This window comes from Centroberyx gerrardi, chromosome 21, assembly GCF_048128805.1.
Source record: "Centroberyx gerrardi isolate f3 chromosome 21, fCenGer3.hap1.cur.20231027, whole genome shotgun sequence".
Classification (NCBI taxonomy): Eukaryota; Metazoa; Chordata; class Actinopteri; order Beryciformes; family Berycidae; genus Centroberyx; species Centroberyx gerrardi.
The window spans coordinates 14,415,952-14,433,845 of NC_136017.1; the positions used below are offsets into that span (position 1 = coordinate 14,415,952).

At 43.0% G+C, this 17,894-nt stretch overlaps 1 protein-coding gene across 2 annotated transcripts in view; it reads left to right on the forward strand.

The window, feature by feature from the left end:
• The window catches only part of mgat5 (alpha-1,6-mannosylglycoprotein 6-beta-N-acetylglucosaminyltransferase), a 92,984-nt gene that overhangs the window by 10,158 nt on the left and 64,932 nt on the right, over positions 1–17,894 (forward strand). For both annotated transcript variants that reach the window (XM_071908443.2, XM_071908444.2), the window contains exons 2-3: positions 7,506–7,988; positions 15,487–15,651. In XM_071908443.2, coding sequence (XP_071764544.1) covers positions 7,748–7,988; positions 15,487–15,651 — 406 coding nt within the window. In that variant the 5' untranslated portion in view covers positions 7,506–7,747. The remainder of the gene's footprint in view (positions 1–7,505; positions 7,989–15,486; positions 15,652–17,894) is intronic.

Here is a 17,894-nt window from a genome sequence, read left to right on the forward strand (position 1 = left end):
ACGGCGGCTTTGTTAAAAATGTATCAAAAGATGAAAGTGATGATGAGAATTCCTCTGCCCATTTCTTTTCTTTCTTGATACGGGGGGGGGGGGGGGGGGGGGGGGGCACTGTTGCTGCAGTGTCATAACCCGCTCTGAGATTTCAGCCGCGGTGGAAGCTGCTCTTGCAGCTGTCTCTGACCTATTTATGAGGCTGATGGATCTAAGGTGAAAAGAGCCTTTTGTGTAGCTGCCTTTGTGTTACATGCGAAGGTGCTGGCGGTTTCCTGCAGAGAGCGTAGCGCTGATGGGTCATCATTGGCGCGCCTCGTTCTGCATACTGAACGCCTCGGGTACAGTTCAGGCTCTGCTGCGGAATTGAAACAGAAATTAAATGAATGAAGAAGCGTCAATAACATTATAAAAAGACTGATAGACGAGGACGCGTGCCTTGTTTGATTGTCAAGTAGTACATTGGGTTTCCTCTCACACCCGTACTACAAAGTGTTGCATCCACTGTGGCGGCTGTGGTCCTGACCTGGTTAGAGTTGCTTTGAAAGAGCATGAGAAAGACACAGTTCAAAGGCAAGGCTGCAGAAATCCCCTCCCCACACTTAGCCTCATTTACAGCTGCGGCGGCTGAATGCAGATGAGAGAACATCTAAAACATCTTTTTATTTTGGTTTGATTGCGTGCTGGAAAGAGGTTGTTTTTTTCCTGTTGTTGCTTATTGCCTAAAGCCAGAGGCATTTATTTAGCTGTGCATAGATTGCCTTGGGGTCGTCAGTAAGAGTTATTGAACTATTTAACAGCTTCAGAAGTGCTGCAGGGCTGTCTCATATCGCATTCTTTGCAAATGTTTGATGGTTTTGGCCAAATGTGTTTTCCTTGACAGAGTTGTGTTCTATCAGTCTTGAGGATAGCAACCATGAAAATAGCATATTACAGCTTAATGTTTCCATTATTATGATGTAGCCTAGTGGGCTACCTTCACACAGATTTATTAAGCTGTTCATAGAGTGGGGAGAAGCGAATTGTTAGGGGAGTGATATTTCAGTTTTTCTAAGAATTTCAGGGTTTTTCTATATACAGCGCCGATTCATTTCTAATGTGAGATTATTACTGTTTTCCTGCCTTTTCCTGCTTTTTTGTGTCCAGTGTATTACTCAAACAGGCGATATCAGGGGGGTTCTCTCTAGCTATAGCCCTTCCTGGCTGTGATCGTAGAATTATGTTTAGACTACACAGGGATTTACATTGCTCCCATTTTAGAAGCCTGTGCTCCTGAAAATAAACTTCAGCTATCTAGGAAAACGAAAAAAGAAGCATGTGCAACTTGACATTCAAAGTAAGGGTATACTGTTTGAAATATTTTCACAGATTTAGCCAATAAATTTCTTTCCCCCGCTCTGAAGACTTGAGAAAAATAATGTTACTGCAGAAAGTTGTGCGCTACTGATCATATGTTATATCTCTGACATCACAAGAGTTTCTCAGAAAGATATCACCTTCCTCCGGCTTTGCTCTCTTTTTCCATCACCAGCTGTGGTGTCGTAGAAGCACACTGCTACCACTCTGCTGTGTTTATCAGACACAGTGGAAAGATCGTGATCTTCATAGATGATCTCCAAGATCTCCAAACTCTCACCACCTTCATTTCTCCCTGTTAAAATGAGCCTTAGTACTTTTTGAACCTTGACTGGACCTGTTCACATTATCAATAATGAAAAAACAAATCTAATTATTATAAGGGAAATTGCTAACGTGCCACTGGGTGTGTGCATCCGATGGCAGCAAATGCCAAAGGGTGTGCCCAACTGTCTAATGTAGGCAGACACTCCCTTTGTATTTTTTAAACAGATTTTGTGGAAACTTTTGTGCAAAGTGATGATAGATTTTATCAATGTAACTATACAACAAATTCAGCTGTTTTTTTGGTTTCTTGGAAATTGAAGAGAAGTCCAGTCATCAAGCCTTATTTCCCTACATTGACCTTTGACGAGCATTGTTTAGACAAACCCGACACGCTTACCACATGCATCGAAACTGAGAATATGCGGATGACGGCTTTGTCTTAAGTTGGTTTATATTATTCTAAAAGTCACCTCATTGGAATTTCCCTACTTTAAATGAATGTTGTTCTGCAAATTTAAAAATGTTGTGAGTTTATAGCCTAAGTGATTTCGGTGAGAGACAAGTTTTTCATCAGATCCAGCTATGGATTTGTATCTATAGTGTAAAAATGAACTGTCTCACAACACAGTCAGGTGTTGTGTGACAGGTGACTGTTACTAAGTGTGGTGGAAGTTTTCTGTAATAAAGAGACTTGGAGATGAGAAGTTGTCTTTTTGTCGTCTTTATTGCTTGCAAGCAAGGCACAACACATTCACAACAGGTGTGATCAGCAAAGGGCGAAAACCAAGTGTCTGTCTACCTATCTTATACTCCTGTAGTGGAAAACAGCTGAGTCATGAGAAGCCTGGCACATCCTACACTGAATACTGAAACATTTGTGCGATTAGAGTACATCTGTGCAAAACAAAGATAAACGGACAAAGAGCCGGTTATAATTGGAGAACATCAGATCCGCTGACCCTGAGAGAAGTTGCTGGGTCATGCTGGTGGATTTCCACTGACTTGAGTTCACACCATAAGACAAAAGAAAATACATTACAGATATTGAAGACATAGAATAGTATAATTTCCACTACACTAAGTGTTAATATCTCAGTCCATTTTGATGCGAGCACCAAAGGGACTTCACTAAAAGAAACTGAAAAGATGTCTTCACCTGTCCAGTTATTTGGATCATACATATTTTTTCCAATTTCAGTCCACATATGGCTAGGAATATTTATACTGTTGTTACTGTTTTCAGGATTCACTAAGAAAACTGCCATACATCATATGTTTCTAGAGTCAACATTCAACATTTAATTGCACATATGTTAACTATGGGGCAGAAAGGAAGCTTGTCAGGGTCTAGGCTAAATCTGTGTTGCACAAAATAAATCAAAATTATGTTTTTTACTGTGTTTGATCTTGTGAAAAAATGGTAAAATTGATTGATAGCTGATTAGATTTCTTTACATGTTACATTTTAAGAGTTCTCACGAATCAGTGAAATTCATAGTTGACGAAGCACAAGCTTTTCCAAGCCTGGTAAACATTTGAACTGGCGAGGCTTCTAACGTTTGTATAAAACGGCCTTAAATCTTCAATAGTCTTCAATAGCCTCAAGACTACCTCTATAACAGCCACAGTGTCCCAGGTCTCTGGGATCTGGCAGTGCTCAGTTTTTCCATTTAATTACTAATTTAGACCTGTGTTATGACTTTGTTGGCATTTCTGCAGGGTATTTCTCAGGAAAAAGCCTATGTCCGCCAATCACAATTATTCTGTGAAGCGGTCATAAGAAATAGACAGAAATCCAGTCACAGATGCATGTACAACAGCTATGATAAGTTGCGAGGGCTTGCATATTGTAGACTAAAGGAACGACAGGCTAACACAGCTGTGTCAAATATTATTATGAGTGGAAATGTTGTATGTATTGTATGTACACAATGCCTGCCTTTCTGAATGAGACTCGTATAGAGCAAACTATCTCTTTTCACAATGACAGATGCTTGGTTGTTTACTGGCTGTGGATAAAGGACTGTCTGTGGGAAGAAAGCTAATTTAGAATGTTAATAGAATATTATAGATTTGTTTTTGCCCCAAATAGACGGCTAACAAAAGGAAAGCCTATAGAAGAGCTTATGGGGGAAAGCCTATAGAAGAGAGCCTATAGAAGAGCTTGTGGGGGAAAATCATACATGCATGCCTGGCTCAGACAGTGGTTACTGTCATAGGAAGATGAGGTCAGTGAGACAGTGGGATAGAAAAGCACCAACACGGTTGGAGCACTTAGGCTCGGCCTGCCTCCTGGGAGTGAAGCCATGGCCAAGTCAGATAGAGGCTCCCCTTTTAGAGCGCTGATGAATAAAATAGTGGCACTTTTACATTCTATTGAAAAGACATAGCCTGAAGTCGGGAGCAAATGCACTGGGGTGGAGTTTTGGCGATACTCTCAAGAGCTGTTCTACCAATCTTAGCCAGGAGCAGTCACTAGACGACAGCGTGCCATGTTTGGATTAGGCATTTGGAAGAGGGAACATGTTAATTTAACATTGGGACTAATAGTCTTTCCTAGACATTTACAGTTTTCCTCAAAGTCCCACTTCTATGGAGGAAGTCTGGAGGTTGGCCTTGGCCTCCATCTCCGTCTTTTCACTCTCAGTCAGCCCACCGTCCACGGAAGATACTATGTCTGTTAAGCTTTAAATAGGCACAGTTGTATCGCAGTGCGTCACTCCAACTCGGTTTTGTTTACAATGCGAAGGAGTCCACTATTTTGTCTTCAGACCAGCTCCTGACGGCAACACGATGTGGCTGTGACAGGCTGGAGCTGGGAGGACAAGCAGCTCTGCCCCCCCTCCTCATCCCTCTTCCAGCTGAAGATTTGGGTTTGGGTTTCCAGCACGCACAGTGCTGTGACAAGCTGCAGACGAACGTCATGTCTCTCTGCGTGGCGGACAGAGGCAGACGCACATCGAGCGTTGGTCTCGGAAGAGGGGAAGAGCTAACAAGTTGTTGACGGGAGAAGTTGCGCTTTCATCCACTTAGAAGGGAGGTTGCTTGTCACAGCACAGCCTTGTCACGTCTCACAAAGTCAGTGGGATGTTAATGAAGGATTGGGCTTTGAAATTAGTTTTATACTCGGGGAAAGCAGTCTCAAGAATTTACCCTGAAGTGCAATTTACACTGACAAAAAGCTTAATGAAGACAAAATATGTTGCTGTAATTGATTAGGCTGAATATTCACTGAATATTTTATATTTTGTTAAGGTCTAGCCTAACTACAGTGAGCAAGCATGTAAGAAAATCTCAGTGAAGAACATGTGAAATCTAGTGGAAGTTGCTTACTTTTGGGTCAAACCCTTTGTGAGTCAAGACTGTATTACAAAGGGGAACTTTCTGGACAACTCCGATGGGAATTGCCTCAGTATAATAGCATGAATGACATAGAAACTTCTTATTAACAACACAACAGGGTCGTTTTCTGTTGCTAGAAACATCCATCTATCTCGTTCACAGCCTTTAAGGATTTGAGACCATGTTGAGGTATTGGAAGATGAACAGTGAGGCAATACAGCAGAACAAAGTAAAAGCTGCAATACCAGGAAATGAATAACAGCTCTCAGTTTTGTGATTTCAGACACAGCAAATGTATCACTGTATCCCAGTAAAAAGATATTGCATAGACCTCAGCACCAGGGTGGGAAACCAATCTTTTATCCGCCATCCCGAAATTCACATCTCAGTTGACCAAAGATCTCAGCCGCAGCCAAACTTGAATTCTCGATGGTAGCTTCCCACCCCGCGCAGCACGTCCAGCTTCATCACTGGCTCCTTACAGATATAACCGCTGTCTCACTTCAGTAATTCAAGTAAAGACTCTGCGCTGTTGTGATGAGGGCCAACAGATGGAGTGAAACCTAGCATTTAACTAGCTTTCCTGTTCCTTCCCACCGAGTTCAGAGTTCTTCCCTGAGTGGGAGTAAGTGATTGGCCTTTCACCTTCACGCACACACGCGCGCGCACACACACTCACACACCTACGGACAGCAAGTTTCTCTGTGTGCTTTCCAAGTGTGGGAGAGCTTCTTACTTCGTTTAATTGTCTAGCAGAAAAGCCTGTGGGCAAATTTTTTGCAAAAAGAGGAAAAGCCAATAACAGAACGAGGCAATGTTTTCTGATGTAGTTAAAATTCTCTCGCTTGTCAGTGAGGAAGAAAAATTGCAGGCTGCCTTAATTCTTAAATTTTGAGGAGACTAACTTTGCCTGCATAAATTCCATACAGCTCAATCAATCATAAACAAACATAAACTAATCATAAACTGTGCAGCCAGTTACCGTAACGTAATCTACACCAAGGCTGTCAATTTCCCCCCAAAATCAAATTCCACTATGAATTGACTGAAATGATTCAAATTTGAGTGAAATTTGAATATTGATAGTAAAATTTACATAATATTGACACATGCAAGTAGGGCACAATGGATGGAGAATGCATTCTTAAGTTAAACAGATAGGTTAGAAATTTTGTATAGAGTTTATTCACAGCGTGTGGTCTTTTAATTGCTTTTAAAGTTATTCAGTTTCTTAAAAGATTTGAGTTGGTGTTCTGCTGAATCCAAGTATCTTCCAAACATGGCTTGGAGGAGAAGTGCGGAGGCGTAGTAATCTCCTGGTTAGGCTGGTTGTTCTCTGCCATAATGCCTCTAGCAAGCATGTGTGCTAAAAACAAACTAGCAACCTAGTAGAAGAGGTGGTGAGATTTTTAGAGAGCGCCAGAATGACTATGGATTCCATCGGCTGTGAAAACAAATGAAAAAATAAAAAAAACAGTTTTTGACGCATTCGATGGGCAGGTTGGGGTTTGAATTTGTTTTCTTGACATTTGATATTTGACTGAAATATAAATATTAAAATTTGTTCTGATCGCCTTAATCTACACTCCACCTTGTTTTTCCATTTGTGATCAAACAGCCTTTGCTTTAGGTGACAATCTCCATCCTTATGTTTAAGGTCAAAACCTGAGGATACTAAGTAATAAGAAATGTTTCGGGCAGCTGTTGGACATTACCCTGTATAATTATTTTGATGCATTTTCATTTCTATATAACAATCTTAATTCATACATCATTGACAAAACAAGGGGAGAAGTAAGGATATACAGTGGCATAGCATTACTCACTGCATGAAAGACGTCAAAGGCTGCACTCTGCCTGTACAAGCCTCCATTCACCCTCTCCCTTCTAATCAAACTAACGCAGGCGGGTGTTTCACAATTCTGCACACATTCCATAGGAGCCTACACACACATACACACAGATATGCTCCACATGGAATAGAGCGTGCCTCTGTGCAGCTTGGTCTGCTGCAGTTATAAATTGGCTGCTTAGTTTAAGGTAAGAGGCAGGAAATCTGTATGTGTAATACATCCTGTTTGGCCACTCATACTTTGCCTGTTCCTTATTCCCTCGATGCCCTCAAATGAACTTCATAGCACCAGCCTGCACTGAAGTTACACAGCTTACTGTGTGATGGTTTGGGGTTGAGCCTCAGCGCCTCCAGTGTCTAGGGTCTTAGGCTATGTATCACCTCATTGTTACTGTATAGGATAGAAAGCCCACACCTTTCTCTCATGAGTTTACCATGATTTTAATGTGGATTGTTCAAAGACAATGTAGCAAGTACATCTGCCCTGGCTATTTTTTTGCTTGAAAGAAATGTGTTGATTTGAATATAGAGAGATTGCTGTTTGTTGATCATCAAATTGCTCTAAATTACGGCTGACACTGTTGACAAATGTTTATCTGGGACTGGCAGAGGGAACTCCTTGTCTATCAGTGTTTACCAGACAAACTAACCAACTACCTCTCTTATCTCCTCTCTCTCTCTCTCTCCTGCGGGGCAGAATGCAGCCTGCTATCGGACCCAGCCCACTGAGATGCACCTGAGCCACGAGGATGGGCCAGAGAAGGAAAACCCGTTGGTGAGGCAAACGGGCCGCGCACCGCCACCAAAACACATTGCAGCTACGCCGACCGACCCCACCATGCCCCGCCTGCCCTCCTGATTCCCCTCCCTGACCTCTGCGCCCTCCCTCAGTCAAACCAGAGTCACAACACCCTTCCGACGCCAGGCGGTCAAGTCAGCATGGCCACGCCCTTCCTGTGGAAGCTGTCGTCCCAGAAGCTGGGCTTCTTCCTGGTCAGCTTCGGGTTCATCTGGGGCATGATGCTGCTGCACTTCACCATCCAGCAGAGAGCCAGCCACGAGAGCAGCGCCGTGCTGCGGCAGCAGATCCTAGACCTCAGCAAGCGCTACATCAAGGCCCTGGCTGAGGAGAACCAGAGTGTCATGGACGGGCCCTATGTGGGCACCATGACGGCCTATGGTGAGTAGCTAGCTCTCATGTCTTACTATAGCCTGTGTGTTTTTCTGACCACATATACTCTAAACTCTAAAGCCCTGCTACACTGTCACAACAATCACACCCACTCATACCTGGCTGCTGCCCAGTACAGCCAGTCTTGTACTGTTCCATTGGAGCAGTTGTTCTTTCACTTTCTTCACCCCGATTTTCAACTGCTTCTGTAATCCTTAGGCTACCTTTAGGTGTATTGTGGCCTTTGGTTCATTCAGCAGTGAATCATCACTCACTAAAAGGTGGAAAAGGCCCTCTATAGGCCTGATATTGCAGGACTAGGCTATAGTAAGAAACAACTCACTGGACACTTTGTTAGACTGAAAGAACCAAAAGGCTGCATATAATAGGGATAAACTACGGTGGTTCTTGTATTTTTTCATGTTATAGGGGTCTTTGATCTGAGTGGAGAACCAGGTAAACCCTGGAATACGTGGTTTGGTTTCTCAGGTATCTGACATACAAACATCACTGCTAATGTGTCACTGGAACAATCATGTATTCCATTTTCAATGTGCTCTTAGATCACTATCAGGCCAAAAAAAAGTTATCCCTTAACAGAGTCCCTATATGGTGTAGGGTATTTAATTATTTCTCTTTCTTTTTCCATCTCTTCTTTAAATTGGATCGAACAGTTACACTTGTCTGCCCCTTGAGCGGGCACAACATTGCCTGCACCCGAGAAAACTTCGATGTTAACGCTGATGCAGCTGCATCGGAGCATAATACCGTAATAGCGCAGGTCCAGAAGACCCATCGATAAGTTATTCATGCCATTAATAGACCTGTATGGCTCGATGGGAGGCTTCATTAGAAACCTGAGATTGGAATTGATTGTGCTCTAATGCCCAGAGAAACAACAGGATACAGTAAAGCTTGGGGAGATTAAATCAGCTCCCAGAGAACTTATCGGGGGGGGGGGGGGGGCGGGTTGGAGTTTGGAGAGAAAACAGTGCAGGGCTATTTCCGCTGTTCTCTGACCTCTCTATCTAACCATGGTAAGGTCATTACCCAGCATGCCAAGGCACTTCATATAAAAACATATTTCTGCCATAAAACAGTCAGTAGTCACCCTTCTAAGCTGTGCAGTACCATTTTTAGATGGTATGCAGTGAGCACAAGCAGTAACTTCGAAGGATACTGGCCAATACTGACACAGAAGACCCATTGGTGCTTGAGGAAATGTGTGTGTGTGTGTGTGTTTGTGTGTGTGAGATGTTGGCATAGACTAGCTCATGCCTTACCTCTCATAGCTTCAGCTTTCATTGGCCGTCAGCATTTAATGAAAGGGTACTGGCCCGTTTCTCTCCACCACAATTATGAGACAGCCGCCTCCTTGTCTTATCCTGTGTGTGTGTGTGTGTGTGTGCAGTAAAAAAAAAATGAATACCTGGTTAAAGAACTGCCAAAATGAAGGATGCTGTGTTCCATCAAGAAGCAAGCCAACAGGACTTGCTTATCATACAGTTTTAAGCCCAGGCGTAGAACTATTTGACTTGTAAAATGTCAACATTTACCTCTAGGATTATAATCAGCTAGAACACCATTTTCTTAACCAACGATTCCCCATTATTCTCAGTAATATTCATTTGCAGAAAACCCCTATTTGCTTGTCAAAAGCGGCATGGTGTTTAGACCTGTCGGGGCGAGGCAGACAGTGTTCCCCTTTTCTCATTAGACCGTCTCCGCCATAGTCTGCTAATCAGCACACCTCGAGAGTAATAGAGGCAAGCGGGAGGCAGCATTAGGCTGCCCACATTTGTCTCAAGGTACATGCAAAACATATGCAAAGTGTTCATGAATCTGCCTTGACAAACCATGTCAAGTGCTCCCCCCCCCGTCCCCAAACTACTGTCAGCAAGCTCTACTTTTTCCATTTCTCTTGACAATGTTCTTTGAACAGCTGATAGAATGCTGAACTTCAACAGCTGGTTTGTTTAATCAAGTCATTAGTAATGTGTAATTCAATACGCCTTTTAATTGTAACACAGGACAAACAAATGAAATAAGGTTAGGCTGTTTAAACTTTATTCTCTGGACTCCTTTATCTCTCATCACCTATTAGTCATAGTGCTCCAAAGAAGAACAGTTTGATTATAATCAGACAGCATAGTTGAATTTATTGGTAACATTTGCTAAAAATAAGGTGATAAACAGGAAGTTTGTGCACTATGTCCTTATGGTTGTATCTGTCCTTATACAAATCATATACATATACATAGGGACTGCCCAAAATCATGTGGCTAGATGTGAGCCACTAGTCAATAGCTTTTACTGTAATATCAGCCTCTGTTTCTAGGGAACAGTGTCCTGTCCAGTTTGTCTTGTTCCCCTATGAGATGGATGCATCTTGATGGTGCTGTCAGAGCAGCAAACCGCTGTCTAACATCACATTGAAACCCATTTTGTGTCCTTGATTAGATAGTGAGGTAGCAGGGAAATTTGTGCTTCCTGTTTCTCCTCACTCGGTCGATCATTTGCCCTGATACGACCATAATGAGTTTAAGGGGAACAAGGGCCTCTTCCTTCGCTACCCGTAAATGACCCATAAAATCTTAATGCACGTGAATTAAATATAGTATTGCATATGAAAGCCCATTTGGCTCACCGCTGGAACATTGTTTTATTGGTTTGGGCTTATTGTGAGAAATTCACTTGTTGAATAGCATGAAATCAAACGTGTCTGAGCAGCTGGCAGTGTGCCTGTTTATAGTGCTACATGGGGGCTGGTGAATAGGGACTAGTACTCTGTTACCCTCTCTTACCCAGAACCACATGAAGAGTATTATTATTGAATTGGTTGATTTGCCTACATAAAGTATTGTTTTTGTCACTGGTCTCTGGGTTGATGGCAGGTTCTGAAATGGTCATAAACTGTCTTAAATTACATTATCCAAAGTCAGTGTCTACAAAATGCATTACATAATTCTGCTTTAGAGGTCTTAAAAATGTTGTGGTTTCTTAGTTCTCTGTTTATTTGGTGAGATCAGCCCGGTCATGTGGATGTTCTGAGAGCTCTGCAGTTATTTTCATTTTCATCGCTTGTCATTTGTCACGTCATTTTTTTCCGTTGCGAAATTGGTCTTATATTTCACCCTGACCGGCTTTATAAAGGGACAACTTTTAAATTTAACCTGATGAAACTTGCAGACATGACCTGATATAGCTCTGCAATCGTCCACAGAGATTGTCTGATCTTTAGGTGTGTACGGTATGTGAGCACTTGCAGCACCTCTCACAGAGATAAAAGTGGGCCCTACACTAAGTGCTGCCTGTGACTGAAAACCCATCTCCCCTCTCTGTGACGGAGTGCAGAGGACAGCAAGTGCGAGAGAGCGGCACTCTGCATAACGGAGTAGGCTGTACTCGTCCCGTCACAGCCACTTATGCACCTGCCGCACAGCAATGGCAGAACCATCTCCCCACCTGAAGCTCCTCCCCAGGCGCTGTCACACCATCTTTCTCTTTCCTGTCATGGTGAAAGCAGAGACGTGACAAGGATGCGATCTTTCCCTTCCCGACCTTTCCTGAAACTGAGCCGTGCAGGCGGCCGCGACAGGCAACCTGACACCGTGTCTTGTCACCGCCCGGTTCTGCAGCCATTGTGGATTTCCATTGTGGAGTGGATACGTATCAGACAATATCAGAATTCAGGGGATTCCAGCCCCTGCCCCAAAGCAAGGACTGGGTGTAAGCTTATATTGCTTATCTAACCCTGTCTGTCCCCTCTAGTGTCGAAGGTCATTGTGTGCTCCTTCTGTTTCTATCTGCCTTTTGCAACATCACATTGACAAGAGATGGAGACCACCGCTGGGCTGGGTGCAGGCTGGGTTTATGCACTACACGCATGACACTACACGCATGACACTAAACAATAGGGATCACTGCCGAATGGTATGGGCTCATGTTCCCTTGTAATCACTCCTCTCTAATGCTTATGGGCTTAATGAAAACTCCCAATTTGTTGTACATCCAGATTATCATCTTATATGACACTATTGTCAAATGCTAAGCGCAATGCAGTGTTTACCGCTCCAGGATTTGTTTTTGCAATTGCATTACCACGCTAAGAAATATTGAGACAGGCAGAAATGTGTCCCTAGGCGTGCCATTACTCATTTGGTTACCTGGCAGCAGTAGCCGTGTACAGAAGGACAAGTCTAAGCATTACTCACAACAACATGGATGCTTTTCTAACACTCCGGCTGATGAAGGTCTCTGTGACTAAAAACCCTCACATTTATTTATTTTTTTTCAAAACTTGGAAACAGTTTTAACTCTGACACTGTTGCTCTTAATCTCACAATTGGTGCTTTTTTCCACATCTGTCATTTCCCCTACTGCACATAAAGCATTTGAAATGGCACGTTGCTAGCGATCTGCTTACGGAGGACATTTAACATTGCTAGGTCATCAAAGAGCACTCCGCCGCATCGAGATATGGATTATAGCCTCCATCTGTCAGCCCAACTAGGAGTGAATTAAAATCTCTGTCGGTTCATACACGAACAGAAAAAAATGAGCCAGTAATTCCCCCTGCTTTAACTTGATGACGTTTCTATTTTTTTTTTTTGGGTCCATTGAATCAGTTGCACATCTTCTTAATTCTTACTGCTGAGTTTTGGAACAGGCCGGTCAGTTCAAATTGATGTTGGCCTTCTTTGCTAATTCAGCTCAATGTAATTAGGAGCATATTAAAGATCTGGTCGGATGTTGTTTTCCCCTATAAAAAATATTCTCATTAAACAAATCAGTGATTTCCTTTAAGCATTAGCTGTTTGTACATTTTGTCTTTTGACAGCATCCATTAAGACTGACATTATAAAGACACTAGCTTTAATAACATACAGGCACTTTTCTTATATCCAAAATTGAAGTTTCTTTTTGCTGTAACATAACAAGATTTATATAGCCTACTCAGTGTAACACATTACTGATATTTTGTTGCACCACTTTTGCACTATGTCTCATTTACTTCCAACGCTTACAAAACCAGTCTCCTCTTGCATTTTATCTCCCCCTTATGCCTGAAGTGGAATTAATTGGTGAAATCAATGTGGCATCATAGCTTTGAGCTGGATTCATATAGTCGGTTTATTTCATGGAAAGAGAGGCTGTTTCCAATGTTTTGTACATGGCGTATATTCAATAACATGGCACTCCTGAGACTGGAGCACTCCCGGGCAATGTGACAGCACAGCATGGCTGTTTTGTAGGTCCATTGAAAGATGATGCTTGGCTGATCAAGAGGCTCTTCACATATTACGTCCCCTAGGCTGATTCACTGTGTGTTCCAGCTAATGCACACAAAAGCACCGCTAAACCTCGGGGGGAATTGTCAGACACAGTGGATCTTTATAGCCTCTCTATAGGCCTTGGTGTCTTTATATAAAGGACAGGTGGCAGGACACTGTGTACAGTATTGTCGCTTTATTTAGACTGGGGAGAAAACAGAGCAACACAGACAGAAGAACAACACCTGAGAACTCTGGGGGATTTGTGCGTGGGTTTGAGAATCATAAAGCACATTAAACTGTGCAACACAGCCTCGCATTATTTTATGTGCAAGTATTTTAGCATCGAACCCACGGTATGACAATTCTATTTCAGTGCACAACTTTGGCCCACAGCATGTGGCCCAATTGGGATGCAAATTGCAGAATGCTGTCATATTTCATTTAGGGAAAAATTGCTTTGCCTGAAGTAGATGGAACTTTAAGCTAAAGGATGTTATCGTCTTTTAAACAGGGTCACCGCCGAGAAATAATAATCAAAGCTGATGCATTATATCTTGAGCTAGATAGCTAGATTTGTGACTATAGAACGTCATCAAGACGATGACACCTTTTTGACAAATAGCTTAAATGTGTCTGTAATTTTAACACAAGCTGCATTCTCCTTTGCATCTCTGTTCCAGTCGAGCAGTTCCTCCTCTTTTGAAATGATTCTTCAATATTTGTTTCTTGCGTTTGAATACACCAACGGCAGTATAAAGACAAGTGGTTTGCATGTATTTTTCTCTGTCAGTGTAAAGACATTAGCGTAGATAGGCAGTGGGGTGCTGAAGTGGTCTCTTGAACAGGTAGACAAGCCTGGCGAGTCTCCCTGATGCCCAATTCGAGGGCACAGTGGGCACAGGCCTATATTGCCAAGGTGAACAGAGGGGGGACATTTACTCTGGGCTCACCCCTTTTTTTTCCAATTATGTTCAGCCCAATAACTTGGCAAGGCCGCTCGCTCCTAAGCTTTCCAGTTGATTTCTTCCTCGTCTCACTGTGCTGCGCTCTGGGCGTCTGCTTCTCCCAGCGCACAGAGCCTGTCCAAAGCAGACAAATGCCGTGGCGTTTTCTCTCTTCGCACGACTCGGGCTGGTGTGCCCTGCCAGCGCTCATTGTGCCCTTGCCAATCTCTCTGACGCGATGAAGGCTGGCGTGTCAAATGCATCACGTTCGGGGGAAAATGTGGCACTCGTACGTGATAGACGGGCGAGCTGCAATTATCGTCGTCTCAGGAAATCATGTCGGTTTTCTGTGAAAGTGTGACGAGGTCTATCTGGTCTGTAATTACTATGAAGATATATAGGGTATAATCTGCCTATAAGCATATAAGCCAGACTTTAACATATTTATGGTCATCAAGTATTCTTGGCTAATGAAAAATAGGATTTCTGTTATGCACCAGTCATAGCAGCTTGGAGCAGCTTAACTTTTCTCTGTAAATGTCATTGCAAATGCTCTAGGTTATAGAATCAGACAAATACCACAAGGACTAAGGCAAAAATGCCATGCCTTGGGTACCAACATCGTGACAATGCCATTTTGAATGTCTGCCCTATCCTTCCCATTACTGGCTGCCGTCCCTCCTGCCCCCTCTACCACTAGCTGTGTCCTATGCAGATAAATGCTCATGGAAAAAAAAAGATGCCCACAGAAATGCAAAGACCCAAATTAAGCAGCAAGGTCACTTGCAAAGACACCGTGGCTCCGGTTTTACATTTAAATGAGCCTCAAGCCGGCAGCATGAAATCCAATGACTTACTGTAGTGGGAGCGGAAGTGTCCTTGTTTCTCCATTTTCAGAGAAAGCTGAGCAAGGCTTCCCAGACGCAAAGGCTGCATAATAAATTACATACACGTATTGATTGTAATGATAAGCCTGGTGATGATGGAAAACATTGGAAGCTTTCTCTTAGCCAAAACCGTAGGCTTACTGGTCTACTCTTCAGCTGCAGTCCATGTTTTATATAGTTTGCAAGCACAAAAATTTATTTTAAAAGTCTCTTGTAATCTATTGTAGCAATGCAGCTACTTCTGTCTATTGCAGTCTGTTCCTACTATACTGGAGGTACTATATGATGTTATCGTTTGTTCAGGTACATGACATTAAATCATCCCAAACACACAACTGGAAATAGATGAAAACATTTCACAAGTAGGCCAATAACATGCCACCCATTCTGATCCATACAGACTTGAAGAAGACCCTTGCGGTGCTGCTGGATAACATCATGCTGAGGCTGGGCAAGCTAGAGTCCAAGGTGGAGAACATCTACAACGGCACAGGGGGCAACCTGACCAACGGCACCAGCACCGCCACGCCCAGCGCCACCAACGCCGAGAAAGTCAACGTGGCCGGTGAGTTCTTCCTTTTGTTTTGTTTTACGGTTTCTCAAGCGACCCAAGATGCGCTGAAGTTATGAAAAGGTGTTTGTTTGTGAAGAGTATGGAGTTTGTGAGTGAGTGTGTTTGTGACGGCAAGGCGATAAAGGAAGGATAAACTGCAGTGGTTTGTTTGAAGTCTGGATTTGTACATTGAGGCTTTGCTGACAAAGGCAGGACTCTTGCTCCAAAGGATTGGAGCTCTAAAGGAAGAGGGACAAAGGCTCTGACTATCTTCAGTTGTCATTTTGGATACTGCACCATTCAGACACCTTGCAAATACAAATCCATCTATGGATTCATTTTCTCAGAATGACTTGGGTTCAGCCAGTCTTCATTCACATGCACTGTGACTGAGATTTTATACAATTTCTTCCACATATACCTTGTTGTTCAGGGTACAAAAGTGCACATCAAACATATACTACCTGAAACCATTTGAAGAAACGAGGATAAGGTGATTGTTGCCGGTTTGGATGAGCTCCCAATGACCCTTGTTGTTTTCCTTCCATATTCCTATAATGAATAACTTTCCTCAGGCATAAAACCAACTAAAACTCTTCCAGTAGTGCACAGTGCACACAAGGCACTTTACAGGCCCAGACCGCATCCTTGGACATAATTCAAATAAGGCCTCCCGTTCACGCTGCATGACCCTTTTATTAGTTTTCATTGATTTTCCTGCCAGCTTTCAGATGATGAATTCACCCCAGTTGAGAGAATGAGGTGTTGGTTTTTCGGGGATCTGGGGACTTGCTCTCAGTCGTTTGCGCAGAATTAAACAGTAGGAATGCGGGAGCCTATGCTGTGAAGCAGTATATTCAGAATTGGATTAGGCTGATTGAGTTATACAAAGCCCCAGTTCTAATGGATCTAATCGTAATGACAGCTGCCTTGCCATCTATTAGCAAGTGTTCATGCTGCCTGTGTAATTCACAATTCTACCTCACTTAAAACCTTGAGTTGAATAACCGTAAATTATAATTAATGGACATAAACTATAAGGTATGGACATCATGTGAAAGCCACTGGACACATCAAGCCAATGCATGTCGTGGGAAAGTTCACAGCCCTCAGACTTAAGATAACACTCATCTGAACATGTTAACCAGACTACAGTTCTTTGTTTGAAGGCGTAATCTTTCAAAAAATTTCAAAAAAACAAACTGTATAAAAGCCAATGTCAATAACAATGTATTTCGAGAAGTTACTTAGAAAATGACAGTACATTTGTCAGCCTATGCTCCTCAGGCAGGGCGTTCCAGAGCCCAGGGGCCCTGGTAGTAAAACACTAGGGATGGGGCGATATGCTTATCATACGATACGATACACGATATGTGGTTCAATGACAACAAAGTATGACTGTTCAGAATTATGTTTATTTCTGAGCCACAATCTTTCTAGCAATGGAATTGGGTTACTAGAATCTAAACAACAATTTAAAAATGTCATTACAAAGTGTAAATAATATCATTTTGATAGAGAGCTTGTGAAATTGTGATGGGCAAGCCGTCTCATTTGTGACTACTACAGCAGAATAAAATGGACCTAATATTACAATTCATTTTTCTGGCCCATGATACGTATTGACACATTTTTGTAATGCGATATATTGATTTTCGATATATTGTCCCATCCCTATAAAACCCCGGTCCTTTTTAAGTTTTTATGTAGAGGAGGTCCAGGTCCAGGTCCAGGTCCAGAGGAGGTCCTGTTGGGTCTCAATCCTAGCATAAGGGACTAATTTCATATACAGTACCACCGCCCAGGCAGTCTTGGCTCGAGTCCTTATGTTTTGGAGCGCTGTTACCTGGACCTGTGACATGTGTTGATGGACTTGAATGCCCTGTTCACTTAAAAGTTCCAACCTAGCCCTTTAGCGACAACATTTGGATCCTGAATGCAGGTCAAGCTGACAAAGTGGCACCCTGATCTCTCCTGGCAATGGACTAAAGGCCCCAAAACTCCAGAGTCTTCATTGGAGCATGTCTCCTGTCTTGGAGTGGGTGGCAGGCGGCACTATTGCCAGCTCCACTAGTGCTCCTCCCTGGCTGAAAAGCAATTACAGAGATAGGGATCTGGACAGTGAAGGGAACACGCCTGCCTTTCAGGAGGCTGCTATCAAGATGGAGCAGAGCAGTCGCCCCGGGACTGCAGCGTTTCCGCCTGAACTGTCTGAAATTTTCACAGCCGAGGACTCCGCCGTGTCAGGGACCAGA